At 36.9% G+C, this 18,819-nt stretch overlaps 1 protein-coding gene across 1 annotated transcript in view; it reads right to left on the bottom strand.

Moving 5' to 3' along the window:
* The window catches only part of LOC131064150 (3'-N-debenzoyl-2'-deoxytaxol N-benzoyltransferase-like), a 145,491-nt gene that overhangs the window by 75,784 nt on the left and 50,888 nt on the right, over window positions 1-18,819 (bottom strand). Inside the window, exon 4 of the mRNA XM_059221914.1 lies at window positions 2,224-2,372. Coding sequence (XP_059077897.1) covers window positions 2,224-2,372 — 149 coding nt within the window. The remainder of the gene's footprint in view (window positions 1-2,223; window positions 2,373-18,819) is intronic.

The following is an 18,819-nucleotide window of genomic DNA, read 5'->3' as shown; positions in this document are numbered from 1 at the left end:
ATCTGAACTTTTGTTCGAGTGTGGAAAATTTGTAGTATTCGTCAAGTTATTTGCTTCCTGCATTTAGTTTTGATTTGAACTTGATATGACTTATGGAGTTTCTTAAGGTTGTCTATGTCATAATCCTCTTTTCCAACTTGATAAGACTTGATTATTATTATTACTATTTTCATTATTATTATTAAATTTAAGAGTAATGTTAGATAGAAATTATAAATTTAAAAAGGTTGAAATATTTTAAAGGAAAATAATTAATAAGTGGTGACACAGATGAGATCATAAACTTAACTGAAAAAAAAAATTCATCCATTAAAATATCAATTGAGCACATGTCGTAGGAGAAAAGGAGAAGTTTCTAGAAGAAGCTTTTCAAATTCTATTTCTCACATGTAACCCCAACTTTGTCAATAATTAATTATGGATGGAGTTTATTTTTGGAAAAAGGAATCCCTAATCAATTAATTCCTTTAGTAGTAGTAGGATTTCAATTTTCGAAATAAGAGGTGGGACAGTTTTGATGAAAGCATTCTTAAATTTTTTCATGATGGTAGTAGTAGGATTTTGTGAGTACTTTGTATGGTAGAAGATAGGATTTTTCAAACACTTTTGGAGGAGATGTTATCAAGATACAAGGAGGAGATGAAGAATACTAGGTGAGAGATTGGAGGCGAATCCTTCAACAAGTTCTTCATTCAATCCAGGTTCCATCCTTGTTCACTTGTTGTTTTTCTTTCAAATGAAAAGGGGAGCGGATTTTGTTATATGCATGATGTTTTTTTGGTAGGAATTTGTGGGTATGAGACCCAATCTTCTTCTATTTTGCATGGACGTAATTTATGTAGTAGATTTTAAGTAGTTATAGGGAAAATATTTTTAATCACATACTTGTTTATTCTATCAAAAATTAAGTAGTTCTTACAAATCTTTTAATTTATTTTCCTTCCTCTAACTACACCGGTAATAGAAAATAATATGGATTTAAGAAATGAGATTGCGTGTTATCTTTCACTTTAAATTCTTTGAGAAATCATCTTCTTTGTTTCCTTTCTAAATTTCAAAATCTTAGAAAAGAAAGAAATTAATAGAATGCATATTAGAATAAAATGAAATGACAAACTTTCTGAATTTGTAATCAAATTTGGAAACAATTAAAATGTATCCTTTTGAATGCATAATTTTTTAGTTGTTCATCTCTTTGTACAAAAATCTTTATCCCCCCCATTATAAATTGTGAGAAATCTCTCTTTTGAAAATCTTTATTTCTCAAAATGTATTTTGTATTCTCAAAATGAACCTATGAAATCTATCTCTATGTTTCTTTACCTTTTTTTTAAAATGTAATTTGTGAGAGTCTCATTCTTTCTATTTTATTTCTCAAAGTAAAAATTTTTAGAACCTTTCTCTCTATGGAAATCTTTCGAAAATAAGTTATCTTTGAGAAAATCTTTTGAAATAGCTTTTTTTCTCTATGAAAATCCTTATCTTTATGAAAATATTTTCTTCTTTTTTTCTTGTGGAAATTCTTTAATCTCGGAATGAAATCCACCTCCCTAGTTTAATTCTCAAGAGAATTTGTGAGAATCTTCCTCTGTAAAAAAAACAAAAAAAAACCCTTTACCTCTCAAAAACATAATCTACAAAATTCGTTCCTCTATAAAGAATGTTTGGATTATTCATATCTAGTGATTCGTTCTTGTGTTTATAATTTCTGGAAAGACAAGAGCAAGAAATTTTGTCTTTTTATATAATCAAAAAGAAATAAAATACAAAACCATGCATATGAATTTAAATAATAATAAATAAACACATATAATCTCCACATTTCCATTGGTTGAATTTAATATGATTTATCCTTGTGTAATTAATAAGGAAACAAAATATTTGATATATATATATATATATATATATATTAGCATGTATTTCTTCTTTTTTTTATGAATAGGTCTTCTTTATTAGAATATATATATATATATATATATATATATATATATATATATATTAGCATGTATTTCTTCTTTTTTTTATGAATAGGTCTTCTCTATTAGAAAATAATAGTAAAGTACATATTCACAAAAAAAAAGGTCGGGGGATACAAGATCACCCCACGAGAGTCAAATGGAAAGAAGCCAGAGCCAAAAAATAAAGATATTCATTAAAAGAAACTTCCTCAAGAAGCCAAAGCAGTGGCAGACGAGGGGGGAGGATATTGATCATCTTTCTTGCCCGTTACATCAGTGGGGCCAAGAGTCGGATCCAACACAAACCATCCATCTTTTGGGTCTTTTTCTTCTTCTCCTTCTTCCCGCCCAGGAGGCGAAATAGCCAAAGCCAAGCGAGGAAATTTAGAGGTGGTGGCAGCAGGCCACTCAGAACTATCACCAATAGCAAGAGCCAAAGTAACAGGAGTAGAAGAAGGCCACCCCGAGGTAGAGAAATGACACGGAGGAGAATTCGAGTAGCGCCTCCACCCGTCATCTCCCACACCAAAGGAGCAGTGAGGAACCTACGACCGCAGGGTCTGAGAGCATTGGGCAAAGGATCTTCGACTAGAGCGACAGCCATGGGGTGGAGTACAGTCGATAGAAATAGAATCTAGTGGCACTCTGGCAACTACACAAGGGGCATTTCCCTAATGTTGAAGGAGCTCCTGTAAGTGGCCCACCACAAGAGCCACTTTATCAGCTTGTACATGAATGTGCATTAATAAATTATTACAAATTCAAACTTTAGCATAGAGCAAGAAATTAGTATACAAAGACTTGTGCATGAAAAGAACAACATTTCTATCTTTCCAAGGACTAAATAGGATCTCCATTTTGAAAGCATGCCATATTTGGGAAAAATTGAAGGGGATTCTAGGAGAATCCCCTAGAAGAGCCATATGCCAAGAAAAGGGCTCAAGCCAAAAAGCTCGAAAGAAATCATGGATCCAACTCCAATATTGATGAGCTCTTCTACATAACCAAAAAATATGCATAAAAGTTTCTAGATATCCACAAAAAGGGCATCGGGGATCAGGAACCCCCAAATGTTTAAGTCTAGAAGCCAAAGGAAGACCTTGAAAAAGAACACACCAAGCAAAGTGTGTAATCTTGGGTTCAGTGGTGGCGGGCCAAACAGAAAGAAACCTGAGTCTCTAGGATTTCTAAGAAGACTGCAAATGCCACCGTTGGTTAAGAATATGGACCATAGGAAAATGGGACACCAACTAGAAATAACCCATTTTGGGTTTGTAGCTAGTGCAAGGAGTCCAAGGATACCAATTTCAATTCTTCCACCAAGGTCTTACAGACTGAATGCCAAGCTTATGTAACAGATGTGAGGCTAAGGCCAAAACTAGAAGGTCATAAGTTTGTCGATTAGGTCAAGACAAATGAAACTAGACCTGGAGATCATCCCATGACTGAAGACTCATAGAAACTCTGGAAAACATGACCTAAGGTGTTCAAATGTTGCATTTGTAAAAATGTCGAGCACTAAAACCCTCGATTTTGGCCAGCGATAGCCCTTGCACCTAAAAAAGAGGTGACCACCAGAGGTTGTGTTGATTCATGGAGATCCCATCATGAAAAACATCACCCGCCCACTGAAGCCAAGGCTTAATAGCTTCCCAAGCACTTCAGATGCTTTTAAAAACAAAAGTACCATTGGATCTGAACTGGGTCTTTCATAATGAGAAGGGTTTGAAAACCAATCCCCTTCCAAGTTGGCCTATTGGCAGGAAAACCCGAAGAAATGCAATACCGAAGAAGGATTTTCCAAGCCTCATCATCAGATAAGGCTCTGATGATCCATTTAGTGCATAAAGCAAGCCCTTGTTTCTAGGTAGAAATAAGGCCGAGCCCTCCAGACTTCTTGGGAAGGCAACAATACTCCCAAGCGACTCTATGAAAACCTTGATGGTCGGAACCAGAGGCCCAAAGAAAAGCCCACAAAAGTCTTTAAAAATTCATGTAAGAGGCCTTGGAAGGAGCTTAACATGAAGAGTAATAGACATGAGTGGCAGCCAAAACCTTCAAACAAATTTAAAATTTTCCAGCCAGAGAGAGAGGCTTGGTTATCCAATAGGATATTTTTTTCTCAATCCTGGCTCAAATAGCATTCCAAAGATCTACAGGTGAAGCTTGATTGGAAAAAGGAATGCCCAAAAAGAAAAAAAATTTGCCATGATGAAGCCATTTCTAGCCATATTGAAGTATCCAAGGTGAGGCGGGAAGAAAAGAGTGCCTATAACATTGTGTCTTGTGCCATTGAATGGTTGAGCTGGAAGCTAAGTAAAAAGTGTCCAGACATTGAAGAGCAGACTAAACATTATCTTCTTCCTTAATGAGAGTGAGAAAAGAGTCATCCGCAAAATGACCATTGACAAGTTGAGAAGGTGACTTAGGCAGGGAGATTCCACAGACATGTCCAACAGAAATGGCGTTAGCAAGCAAGTACCCAAAACCCTCCGCTGCAAGAACATATAAGGCAGGAGCCAGAGGACAACCCTGGTGAATGGATTTGAAAAGACCAAAAGCCTCAGATTGATGGTCATTGATGGTGAAGCAAGTTGAGGCATCTTCGAATAACATCTGGACAGACTCAATTAATCTGGAGCCGAAGCCAAGAGCTTTGAGCATAGCCTAAATAAATGGCCACTCAATGTGATCATATGCCTTAGAGAAGTCAATCTTAAAAAATATTGCTCATTGTTTGGAGTGTCGAGCCCATTCCATCCCTTCCCAAACAACAATAATATTATCAAGAATAAACTTGGACTTGATAAATCAGTCTGCTCCGGATGAACAATCAAAGGCAGGAGATGACGAATCTTGAAAGCCAAGGCTTTGGCAATGATCTTATACGAGACATTGAGCAAGGTAATAGGCCTCCAGTTGCAAATTTCCTCCAGATCCCCAACCTTGGGGATAAACTTGATGTTACCTCGGTAAGCATCTTTCCCAGGGACTAGGAATGAAAAGATTCAAGGTAGACCTTATGTAGGTCAAGACCAACACAATACCAACACAAGGCCAAAGGGCTTTGTAGAACTCACAAGGGAAACCATCACACCCTAGGGCTTTATCATCTACCATAGAAAAAATAGCTTCCTTGAGATCATCAATGGTCAATAAGAGACCACAAAAGGTTTGTTGAGACTCAAAAAGCCTTTTGGGAACAACAGCTGAGCAATCTTGCAAAGCTTGGGCTTGTTGTTCACCAAAAGTGATAACCCAAGTATACCTACAATCCTTCTATGAAATGGCCAATTTCAGTCTATGAAACACATCAGGGCTTGGACAACATAACGCAGGATCCTAATGATTCTCCTACACTTCAGGTTCTGCTAGACCTAGGGGGGGACACCCTTTGATGCTTTGAATCAAAACTCATTTACTCACCATGACAACATCAATGAAGCAGATAGATCTCATATAAGATTCAAATAAGGAGGATACTGTACATAGGCTAAATCTACATTGACAACTCAATATGCTTGAACATGAGACACATGGAACACTTCCACATAACATAAAACAAAGAAAAGATATTATGATTTCTTTAGATTTTAAATCTCTGAGAAAACCCCAAAATCTGCAAGATCAGTGCCTTATCTAAGGGCAATAGAGTCATGCATCAAACTGAAAATGAACACCTCTATGCAAATCCAATTTATTAAGGAAGATATCCCTGTATTAATCCCTGACATTAATACATTCTAAATTCAGATAGAGGATCATACATATCTAAACATTATCCTAAATCCATAATGATTGCTCATAGAATTTAAACTCTTCCTTGAAGAGTACCTGAAAACAACCCTTACACTCCCACTTTGAGAGGACAAACCCAAACTCCCTTGAAGACTGGATTTATTGAAAATAGAGAATGCTTAGAGACAATCCAATAAATTGTGTATATGCCTTACACATACATGACCTGCAACAAAACATCTACAGCAAGAAGATACTCTATTATTGAAAGAAAAGCCCTGCCCTGTACAATCTTGAAGAATACTCAAAATTGGAAGCCATGAAAATATGGAGCCATTCTCCAAATTTCTGGAACCCTTACAATTGACAAGAATTGGGAATAAGAAGAGGAGGGAAAGATTAGATCTGCAATCGAAATTGCCAAGTGTCTATTTTCTCTAACTGAAATTCTTTACCTTCTTCTTTCCCATGGAAACTTCTCTCTAAATATCCCATATTTGTTAAAATTAACTGCGTAATCAGATTCCTTATCCCGAGAGCTTTCCGACGACATATAATACTTCATATTTTGAGCAAAAATGAGACCCTGAGCGAATTAATCATTTATGTGCACAATCATTTAAATTTTTGAATTATTCAATATAGTTGAAACTATATCTTTAACTGATTTTAAATTTGATTTTTGCTCCCATTTGGTCCTGACACTTTGCCACGTGGCGGGACCTGATTGGCTGATGGGGTTGACTAGATGCCACCTGGGATGACACCTCATCACTGCCATGTCATCCGCCTTGTCACTACCACTTGGCCGCCATGTGTACACCACCTTAGTGCCACATCATCGCCACCTAGGCACCACTGAGACTGAGCCTACCTGTTGGACCTCTGACTGTACCTGCCACCTATGCGCCACCTGGCTTTCGCCATTTCACAATGCTTATCCGACGAGCATCTTCCTTTCGCGAAGTCGCGCGAGCCGTTGGATCTTTCAAACCTGCAGGGTCTTTAACCATCTCAATTTTCACATGTGCTTTTCGCTATTTCGCGGACCTTAACCGGCGAGAAACTTTCCTTCGCGAAGTAGCACGGATCATTCGATCTCCTGAAACATGCACAATCTTTACCTCTTTTTGTTGTTTCGTAGGGTTTAACTTGCGTGCATCTTCGGCCCACGAATCAACGCGCTTCATCAGATCATCTCGGACCTGCTCACCGGTTAAGCCGACCTTTCTCTATGAAATTCGCCTATTTGCCTCGGGAAGCATGCCTGCGTGGGGTCCACCTGGTCGCTACTCAATCACCTCCTCCATCGCCTTGAGATTTGCACCCACGCGTGGGCCCACCTTGGGCGCCCAACAACACCGTCCGTCAAAAGCCTAGAGGCTTTGACATATTACTAGTGTATGGTTTCGCTTATAAACATTAAAAACTACCACTTCCCAGCAAATGTGGGATAATGCAATTAAGCCTGGAGCTTCATTTTGGAGCTTTCTCTGCAACTTTAATGGTGGGAAATGCATTTATTTGGGATTTAATCTGTTGACATCTTAACCCTCCCCATTCTCCATGCATGAGGAAAAGAATTCACCTGGTTGTTGAAGCTTCAAAAAGTCTTCTTGCTGCAACAAGTGGGGCTTATTCCAAATTGTATTGGCTATGGTTTCTTTGCTGTTATTTGTATGTTTCACATTCTGCCGAAGCTTCAAAAAGTCTTCTTGCTATGTTTCAACTCACCCACGCTACACTTCAGCAACTTAATGCCCTTGCTGCAGTCTATCATTTTGCATCACCACGCAGAGCCTGGAGGTTTTTAGGGGAGGCACGTGAGGGAGGAGGACACTGCTGTTCTTGTTTTGCTGCCTCTATGCATTTGCTTGAATGTTTCTATGCCTTTACAATGCCACATTGCACATTCTAAAGGAGGAGCTGCTAAAGCATTTACTTGAAAGATTCTGCTATCTCAAAGAAACCACATAGAGGGGGAGGATGGACTGTTTTTTAATCACACTGCTGGAGCTTCTAACACCACGCTGCACTTGCAATTTGCATTTGATTTCAGCTCTCCCCACTCTCCACTGGCTTCCACACAGGGAGTAAGTTGTTGCTATATCAAAACACATTATGCTTCATTGTTTGTTGTTGTCGTCACTTGCTATGTGGGTGGAAGGAATGGGTGTTGGCTGGGCTTCATGCTTGCCAAAAGAATTTGTTTGATTGTTTATAAAATAAAATGCCCACTTCACACTCCACGTTTTTACCTCTGCAAACTCACCATAGACATGGAGGGAGATCTCTGGCTGGCAATAACTTGTCTTGCCTGGTCGAGCACACCAAAATCCAACCATTTTGGAACCATAACATTAGCTGGTTCAATAAGTATGAATGGTATTCTTGAGACTCCACTTTTTGTCCTCTGTGTCACTCTATATGATGGCATGAAATAAAAAGAAGAGGTTACCTCAATTATGCAAATTCTGGTACTTAGGCATACATAAAATTCCCAATTTTCTCATCAAAGGCATACCGTCATCGTCTTCTCTTTACAATGATTAGACTAACAAACATCTAATCTACAACTTTCTCTAGCATCATCATTTGTCAAAAGGGAGATTGCATACCATGAAAACTGAACAATTCGCCACAAAAATTAGTGCACAAGCATGAGCCAGGTCGGGCCCCAAAGTGGGTCCGACTAAAAAATTTTCGTTTTCATACAACTGACCTTTGAAGTGACTCACAGACCTCAAACACACCTCTGGAAATGATCGGCATCATTTTCAGATCATCAGACTAAATTTTGCAACCTCCAGACAATTACACCACATTTTCGCATTTAATCGCGAAGACGTATTTTTCAAAGTGGTCAAAACACCTTTTTGGAGCTCACCATCTGACAGGCGTGTACTCTGATATGCAAGCATGAAATATACCAAACGGTATTTCAAGATGAATCCTGAGCGAAGAGATATTAACTATCGAAAATGACCAACTGGCTTTGTTGACACTGCGGGCTTGGTGAAGTCAATGTTCTGGCAACACATGATGCCCTTCTCAAAAATATCAAACGACCTCCGTAGGCCCTCAAAATTGAAACATAGGTACCTTAAAGTACATATTCAAACTTTGAAATCTTAGTTTGGCCAAAAGTTTGACAGGATGCAAACGGTGCACTTATGAAAATGGCTACATTAACTGATATAGCACTGGAAGTACGAAAGACTGAAAATGATGGCTAAATGAACCCTTTTGAAAACAGATCAAATGGATTGACAGAGGCTTTAAATTTGAAATGTAGATCATCATTTATACTAGTAATAACCCAGAGAAAACATTATGGCATGACACTTACTGAGGCAACTTTTACACTTATGCGAAACAGGGCTCCGACTAGTTGTCGAAACAAGGACTAGTCAAACCACACAAACTGCAAATGGATTTGGCTATGAAAACTGAGCAAATGGATTCGTTGACGTGAAATTTTGCACGTTGACTCACATTTATACATAAAATTGAATCCATTTTGAATTTCTCCATGATGATCAACAGGGTAAAAGATATAATCACTCAAAGTAGGCTACTCCATAAGATCTGCATTTGTGCCTAAAATGCACTTTCAACTCACCCCTCAAAATGGGTACCTCATAAACTTATCCAAATTGAATTCTAAAAGTTGCACATCACTGAATAGGCCAAATGAAAGGTGTAGGACATGTCTCCCGAGCCTTACCCTCTGAAAATCAACTGGCTCCATTTACCCCCTCTCAAACTAGGCCATTCAAATTGACTCATTTAGGTGCCTTTCAAAAATTTGAATTGGGCCTCAAAACTTGACTCAAATTTAATGAGTCCCAACAGGGCTCTGGCCAAAGAGTTTTCATGTGTTGTGAACACCTTCTCATAATGACCACCAAAAGCTTGCAGAATATCAGGCAACTCGGTGAGAACAACATGCCCCACTTTGATTTTCTTAATCCCTATAGAGGTATGATGGGCATGCAAAGCGAGGAAATTTTTTTTGGAGGCTCTATCACCCACCTTAAGCCAGTGTAACCTAACTTTGATTTTAGCTCCATTGGAAGAGTAATTATCTGCAACTTGTTTCTGATGACGGAGTTGGGCTAACCAAAGTTGCAGGTTAGAATCAAAAGGATTCAAGGCCAGAGCTTTTGTACCAGCACAAAGATCTTTGGTGGTCGTGTCATATGAGCGTCTGTGTTACATGGCAAATTGTCTATCATAAATATGCAGAAACCTCACAGAGTTGGTAATGGCATCATTCCACCACGCAATCTAACTAGTGTGATGATGAGGCCTTGATTCCAAATTCAAAACCCTTTGAATGCAGGCCATCATGGCCTAATGACGCAAGAGAGATGAGTTGAGGTATAACTGTGCCTTGGAAGGATGTGACCTAGCTAGCTACCATTCAATGCTAAACTTTATGGGGAAGTGATTGGACCACGTCACATCAACGAGAGAAGAGACGGGAAAATCTCGATCTTTAGAAAAAGAACAAGAAATGATTGCACAGTTATCATAGCATGATCAAGCCTTTTAAATATTATATCAGAGCCAGCTCTGAAATTAGACCAAGTGTGCCAGACCCCACCTAGGCAGTGATGGTTGGTATTGGGGTTGAAAAGACCCAACTTATTATGCATACAGTACCAGGCTTCCCTCTCGCCAGCTATCCATCGAAAAGGAAAAATCCCATCCTTATCAGTCGCCACCTCAACCATATTGAAGTCACCACACATGACCCAAGTTGCAGGTTACATAGTATCAATAATCTAGCGCCATAAGTGTGATCTATCAACTGCATCATTGGGAGCATAAATGTTAACAATCCCAATGGAATGATTATTGATTGATAGAAAAACCCATACAACACACTACATGGGATCAGAACCGTGAGAAATAACACCAAAAAGACAATAAGGGGAAAGGAGAGTAGCAACTCCACCTCAACCAGCATCACGTTGGGAAGCAAAAACTAGGCTATCCTGCCAAATAACATGGCATGTAGCAGTAAGCATGAAACCAACAATTTTAACTTCCTGGAGGTAGAGAACATCGAGGCCTAAAACATGTTTATGAACATCTCTAACATAATACTTTTTGGTGAGGTCTATTAGACCTCAAACATTCCGTGAGATGTAATTCATGAAAAATCTTATGTGTCATCCTTGTCCCCAAGAGACGAGAAGCTATTGCACAAAAAATCTGAACTAAGACCGAGAAGAGAGTCCCCACCGAAAATAACTCTTCGTTTCTCTGAACCACCATCTACGATCTTAGCATGCCCAGAAGGGCTGCAAGAGTGGTGCAAAGAATGTGGAGCGAAAATCGCAAATGCGGCTTGAGGAGTGCGAACCCAAGGGGGTCAAGCGGCACCCTCAGAATAATCCTTCCCTTGCTGGCTAGGGTTTGAAACCAAAGAGGACAATGTAGAGACCACCTAGGCAGACCGTTCCTACGTAGGAGACTCCACCGTTGGCTAAGAACTTGATCCGACAAGTGGATTTTGGGTAGAAGCCACAAAGTTCTTGCCTTTACAAACCACAGTGGTCCATTAATCCTTCTTAGATCCCTCCATAGGTTGAGAGATGGTCTCCTTAACATGGGGTTTCATTTTCGATATAGACAAAGGACAATCCTTGATTTTGTGCTCCGTCGATTGGCATTGATAGCAAGTGTTGGGAAGGTTCAAATAAAGCACCTTCTGGGTGAAGGTATTGCCACCCACTTGAATATCAATAGTTTCTTTCAGGTCATAGGAAAGGTTTTCCTCAATGCAGACCCTCTTTTGAGGGTGAGCATTAAAAAACCAGTCTGGTTCAAGACAAATAACTTTGCCAACAGACTGAGCAATAGTTTGCATGAAAGGCCAACAAGGCAAAGGAAGACCAGGGAACTCAATCCAAACTGGGACTCTCAACATTTTATCATCTGAGACAAAAGAGTCTTGAGACCAACGTTGGAAAACCAGAAGGGAAAACCGAATGGTCCATGACCCATGAGAGCGGATAGCCTCAACATGGGAAGGGTTTGAGAAGCAAAACAAAAAGAAACCCTTGGTGATACTTTGGACACCATCAAACCGGACTCCATGAGGAGACTAGGCTTTGGCGACCCAATCACGAAGCATGCTTGTAGGAGGGATCCTACCCACAAAATAACCTATCAAAGTGCATTTTTCAAGCCACTCACAGGCATTATCAAAATATTGAATATGAAGAACAACATCAGACGAGGACATACCTCGTGAAACACTTTCGGAATAAATTTGCGAGGGCATTTGTTCTGAGGTGCCATGAGGATCCGTCGTAGCAACTCTAGCACCAGCATCAATTGATGGGCTAAAGTTGGCCGAAGCCATAATAAACTCTAGAATTCTATAATAAATGTAGTATGAACAAAAGAAGTACACAACCTCAAACCCTAGCAGAGCTCATTCCTCCTTCCTAATGTGGACTAATTATGTATTTCTATTTAGCATGTTGATTTTAATAAAAAAAACCAACAATAAATTCTTTTACGGAGATGTTTTATAGGGAATTTTTTTAAAAAAAAAAAAGTAAATCATAGGTAGGAAGTGGTGGGCTCACTTCCCCACTCCCTTCCCTAACTTCCACAAATGTATTAAATTTAATTAAATATTTTTGAGTTGGATATGATAAATTTGATAATAAAATTGAGTTAGTTTATAAACAAAGATTTGTTAATATAATAATATGTAATTGATTTTTATAAATTAGTTTACGAATAAAGATTTGCTAATATGAAATTGATTTTTATAAATTAGTTTATAAATAAAGATTTGTTAATATATTAATATGAAATTGATTTTTATATATTAGTTTATATATAAAGGTTGTTAATATAAAATTGATTTATCAGTTTATAAATATAGATTATTAGTACTTGAAAACAAAATTGTTTAACATTAATTTTATTATTAAATAAATTATAATTGGGTGTTAATTATAATTTTATTTAAATTTATATTTGTTAGAATTAAGAATTTAGGGATTATATCATTAGACTCAATTTATATTTAATAGTTGTAAGAGCTTCATCTTATCTAAATTAATTTGTATATTTGACAATTAAAATTTATTTGGGAATTAAATTGTAAATTTTGGACCTTTCCTTCAATAAATTTCTTAGAATTTATTATCTCCATAATGTGGGATAAGACAACGTTTTGGATATCAAAAGAGTAATTTTGCAAGAGGCAAATGACTAACTAATACTTATGGGAGTTAGATGGACAATCAACATTAAGAGGCTCCCTTTACCTTAATATAGTGGTTAAACCTTCTTATTAAATAAATTAGTTTGAATTAGGAAAACAAAGTATTTATGATGCACCTTGGTAAGATTTGCATAGTTAATGGAAGTATTGAAAAAAAGTATTGTTCTATCTTCATTAAGAATCACTATTCATTAAGGATTATTTATGTTGAACTGGGGGGTTTTGTTCTTGCAGGTAAACTTCAGATGGGGCTATTGTAACTCATGAGATCCTTCATTCTATTGTCTCTCAGAAAATTCTTGCTATGATCCTTAAATTAGATATGATGAAAGCTTATGATAGGGTTGATTGGGATTCTTTGACTTTAGTTCTTAGTAAGTTTGGTTTTGGGAAATCTTGGTTCAAATGGATTTATGCTTGTATTTCTTTGGCTAGATTCTTGGTCCTCATAAACGGTTCCCCTTGTGGTTTTTCTTCTTCTTCCTGGGGTGTCAGGCAAGGAGACCCTTTGTCTCCTTTTTTGTTCATTATTTTGGTTGAATCCTTTAGTCATGCCAATAGGTCGGCTAGATCTTCTAGCCTTTGGCAGGGAATTCATGCTACAAATTTACTGGAGTCATTTTCTCATTGCCTTTTTGCTGATGATACTCTAGTATTTGGGTATGTTTCTATGGCGAAAGCTGAGGTCATTAGAAAAATAATTTCTAACTATTCTACTTTTTCAAGTCAAAAGGTCAATAATGCTAAATCTAAGGTTTTCCTTCTTAATACTTCTTCCTTGGTTCAGCAGAGGCTACAACAATTTTGGGGTTATGAAGTAGGCAATTTCCCTTGCAAATATCTTGGTATCCCTTTTTTTGTGGGCTCTAAGAAGTGTAATTTTTGGGATAGAGTGATCTCTTCAGTATCTTCTAGGATTTTTTCCTGGAATCATAAATGTCTTACCTTATCTGGAAAGATCCTTCTGATCAAATCTATTATGAATGCAGTCGCTATTTACTTAATGTCGGTTTTGAAAACTCCAAAATCTTCAATTATTCAGCTACAAGCTATTCTAAGATCTTTCTTATGGAATGCTAATAGGGGAAGTAAACAAAATATTCCTCTTCTCGCTTGGGATAAGGTTTGTCTCTCAAAGGATTTAGGTGGTTTTCGTATTCGAGACCTTTATTATCGGAATCTAGTTCTAGGAGCTAAATTGGTTTGGAAATTGTATAAGGAACCCAATAGTTCTTGGGCCACCTTTATGTTTGTCAAGGATTTGGAAAGGTGTACTAGGGAAAGCGACTTTACTACCTCTTCTCTTCCTAAGGGTTCTTCCATTTGGAATTTTATGGTTAAGTGCAGATCTGTTATCCTTCCTTATCTCTCTTGGGTTATTCATAATGGTAGGAAAGCTAGGTTTTTGGATGAGGTGTGGAATGGGCATTCTACTTTGGTAAATGTGAGGGATTGGTCTACTATTATTAACTTTTTATCATCTGAATGGGGTGTGTATGTAGCTTATTATTTTTATGTTGATACCTTGGGCCCATATCTGGTGGATCGATGGAAATCAATTGACTTTCTTCCGGTGGACCAAGATTTTAAAAATGCTTATATGGAGGAACTTCAGAAGAGGCCACTGGTCTTTCTTAATGTTGAAGATGAATTGATATGGATCAAGAACACTTCAGGTTTATATTCGGTTAGAGAAGGATATACGTCTCTTATGCCTACATCAAATGATCATTCCTGGCCTTCCAAGATATTTTGGCATATTGCTTGTCTTCCCAAGGCTAGGGCTTTTTCATGGCTTGTGGTTCAGGATAGAATTCTTACTGGCATGAGATTAGATAGGCTTGGGGTTATGGCTATTTTTCCTTGTGTTTTATGTGGCTCTTGTTTGGAATCATCCTCCCATCTATTTTGGCATTTTCATTTTGTATTTGAATGTTGGTATTGTCTTTTTGATAAACTTGGTTGGTCCTTTGCTCTTTTTTTGAGATCTCTTCACTCAATTGAGGATGTTGCCTCTCTTATTCCCTTCTTTGTTTTATTCATGTCTATGTGTGGTGGATCCTTCTATTATTGTGTGGAACATTTCGTTAGAAAGGAATAGTACAATTTTGAAGAATTTTTCTTCGTTGCGGGAAGTGTTGACTAAAATTGAGGTTTAAATTTCAGAAGTTGTCCTTTATTATATTTATAAGAATCTTGATCGCCTTAATTCCTTCTCTCAATGGGATAGTTGGATTGCCAAATATTGGCAAGCTCTCAAATCTCCTTCTTCTCATGGTTCGGTTGCTACTAGTATTTCCTCAATTATTAAAAGGAAAAATGTCAAATGGTGCCCCCTCCTCCTCATGCTAAATTTAAATTAAATTATGATGGAGCTTCTAGGAGAAATCTGGATAAGGCAGGAATTGGAGTGGTCACTTTTGATAATAAGTCCCAAATTGTAAAAGTTGGGAATTGGAGTTGGTATTGGGACTAATAATTATGTTGAGTTTTGTGCTTTGTCTTTTGGTCTAGATTTGTCAATCTCCCTTGGTATTAAAGATATCATTGTTGAGGGCAATTCTATGATTACGTTTCAAGCTGTTATTAATAAGAAAATTCACTCCTATCATCTTTAGTATGTATTAGATTGAATCATGTTGCATCTTTCGTTCTTTGATTCTTATTCCATTTCTTATTGCTATAGAGAGGTTAATAGAGTTGCAGACTTTTTAGCTAACATGGCAATTGATGAGCAAGCTGATAATTTGGATGATTCTACTTTGGACATTCCCTCCTCCTTAGTGATGGGAGGTGTTTCCATATGATTTGTTTGATCTTATATCTCAGGGCTAACAGGTAAATATTTTGGTGTGGGTTGGTGCTTGTTATGCCAGGCGGCTTGTGACTACTTTTATGAAATGGTCTAGATCTTTATGTTAGTCAAGATGGGCCTTTTCTTTTAGTATAACGGTGGTTGTGGGTATTGACATGCTTTGATAGCATTGCACTCCTACAAAGGATGCACACTTTATGTGTACATCATTCGTATGGGAGCTTGTTATCTTCATCGTCTATAATCGGTTTCATTATTGGTATGAATATTTAGCTAGTACTCCTCGCAAGGTTGATCATTTGGTTTGTGTTGCATTAGGGGTGGTGTTGATCATATGTTCATTTTTTTGGCTGCATTTTCACTGATGCTATGCATTCAAGTGTCTCATCAATGAGGGGTGGTGCCTTCTATGGTTGTATCTATGTTGGCATTCCTATCGAGGTTGATCATTGGTTTGTATTGCATTAGGGTTGGTGTTGTCCACATATTGATTATGTGGTTGCATTTTCATTGATGTTATGCATTCGAGCATGTCATCATTGGGAGGTGGTGCCATTCATGTGTCTCATCATTGTGGGGTGGTGTCTTCTATGGTTACGAATGTCTCTTGTTTGGCTTGCTTCTCTGATGATTTCTCCACGTAGATTTGCATTTACTTCATTTGAGTTGGGATCTTTTTTTTCTATATTGGTGATCTCTCTTTTGTTTCCCTGTACTTGACTATTTTGGGTCGTGCTGTTGCAAGCGATTGTTTTCCATTATGAATAGGTTGTTGTTTCTCCAAGTTTGACCTTTGCAATCATGTTGGAACATTTCTTGTTTTTGTGGTGTCTTGCTTTGGCTTCTTCTTAGTTGGTTGTATCTTGTGAGTATTGTGTTTTAATTATAAACTTTGTTAGATATTTCTTTCGGCTCATGTGGGAGGTTGATCATCCCTGTGAGGCATTATTTGTTATGATGTAGCTAGATATGTGCTTCAGCCTATATATGTTTCTGGATTATGAGCTCTGTTATATTACTTTTCTTTGTGTTTCTTCTTTTGTCACTTTTTTTCATTTTGCAGCTTGTGTTTTTCATGCATTTGATGATGAGAAACTTGGGTGGGTTTTTTATTTGGTTCCTTCAGATGTTGGTTGTGCAGTTTGGTAGGTGGTGGGTAAATATTGATTGGTGGAGATTGCAAGTTTTAATATATCTAAAGTGGTTCCTTGGTTTCTTATTGTTTACATGGTTACTCATATGGTTTGGGCTTTGGTTGACTACTTCTTGGTCTCAGCATCTTGCTCTTCTCTTGATTTGGGCTATGATCTTTATTTTTATAGTCTTGATTATGGTTTTCTCTCTCATAGTGGTTTCATATCTTTTAATATGTCTCTTGCTAATATATGGTTTGGAGAATTGGATTTTGTAGCCAGGTGTGGACTATGTGGTGACTGTTTTGTTGGTACAATTTTGTGGTTCAAATGGCTCTGTGACGATGGTCCCCCTCCTTGTCTTTCTTCTACTCTCGATGTGTTCTATAGATTTTCTCTAGAATGGACAATTGGATGGATTGGTTCTTCTTCTCCTCGTCTGATGATGTGATCCTTCTTCTTCTGCACCTCGAGAGGATTGTTCATGTTCATGGTTTTTGAGGCATAATATTATGCTCTTATTTGTATTTTTGTGGGTTGATCATTGTGGGGTTGGGTCTGTTATCATGTATTGGGTTATTAAACTATATGGTTTTTTGGTTAAGGGCTACAACCAGAGGTTTTCTTTGCCTAGTTCTTTCTTGTCGGTATGCCTATCTGAACCAGGATTTTGTAATATATATATATATATATATATATATATAGTGGTTTGGCCACTTTTATCAAAAAAAAAAGAATCACTAGCTAACCTCAGATATTTTTTTAGTAGATAGATCAATACATTCAAATTGAGTCTCTTACTTATGAGTCATCAAAATGGCTTGTAATATTTCTGATTGGTGCAATAATTAAAGGTTAAATATTTTACCTATTTAGTGAATGTGTTTGACTCATAGTTACCCTCTTTTTGTACTTCAAGAAATATGGAATAATGTTTAGTTAAAAAAATTCTCTCAATTCGAGAAGATTGTTTCTTAAATTTCAAAATATAGTATACAAGGCTAAAACATTTACCTTCTAATTACAAAAGAACCTTAAGAATAGAAAAAGGGAGAAGTCCCATTTAAATTACAATTAACTAAACATAAATTTAATTAGCGTTTAGAAATTAGATGTGAATTTCACAATTGAATCTTCATACAACCTAAAAGGGTATAATTTATTTTGGATGAACTTTTGTATTAATTAAGATGTAAGTAAATTATTGAAAATCAAATAGTTTTAGCAATGGAAATAGAATAATTTTTTTTATCTTTTCACAAGATGTTAAACTCAACCTCATCTTGCACAATCTTAATTCTACTACTCATCTTTTGTGAATGTTTAAGGAATATTAGCTTGAATAATGAAATAATTTATAAGTGGATTCTCACCTTAATATGAGTTCGAGTAATCTACCCTTTGATCACTTGGGGAGTTAAATTGGAGTAAATTGTAGAGAAAACATTAGCTCACTTCTAAGAAATTCATATTGATAGGATTAAGTTAATATTACATTAACTGGATGCTATAGTTAGTTACATCCTTATAATATTATAAAATAATTGGCATTAGTTCAAAAAATAACTAGAAGTAGATTAACTTGAGAGTTAGAATTATTTTCGTTAACTAGCAAGTGTTTAAACCCTTCTCTAATCTCCTTTCTGAACAATTAGTAATTAAGGATAATATGGTTGTTTGAACCTTATTGTGTAATTTCTCTTCAACCAAGGGTAAATTTATTTTTAAAGTACTATTATTTGATAAATTTTATTCCAAGCAATTTAGTACCTTTCAATAGTTTGGATTCACATTTAAAGTAAACTTATCATTTGTGGATGAAATTTATGTTGCTTCAAATGAAATAATTAGTTGATCTTATCATTAAATAAATTATCCCTTCAATAGTAGGTGTTTTTCCAAAGTCCTCCTCTTATT

This window comes from Cryptomeria japonica, chromosome 6, assembly GCF_030272615.1.
Source record: "Cryptomeria japonica chromosome 6, Sugi_1.0, whole genome shotgun sequence".
Classification (NCBI taxonomy): domain Eukaryota; kingdom Viridiplantae; phylum Streptophyta; class Pinopsida; order Cupressales; family Cupressaceae; genus Cryptomeria; species Cryptomeria japonica.
The sequence above is the reverse complement of the archived record's forward strand: the minus strand, read 5'-3'. Positions and strand labels throughout refer to the sequence as shown.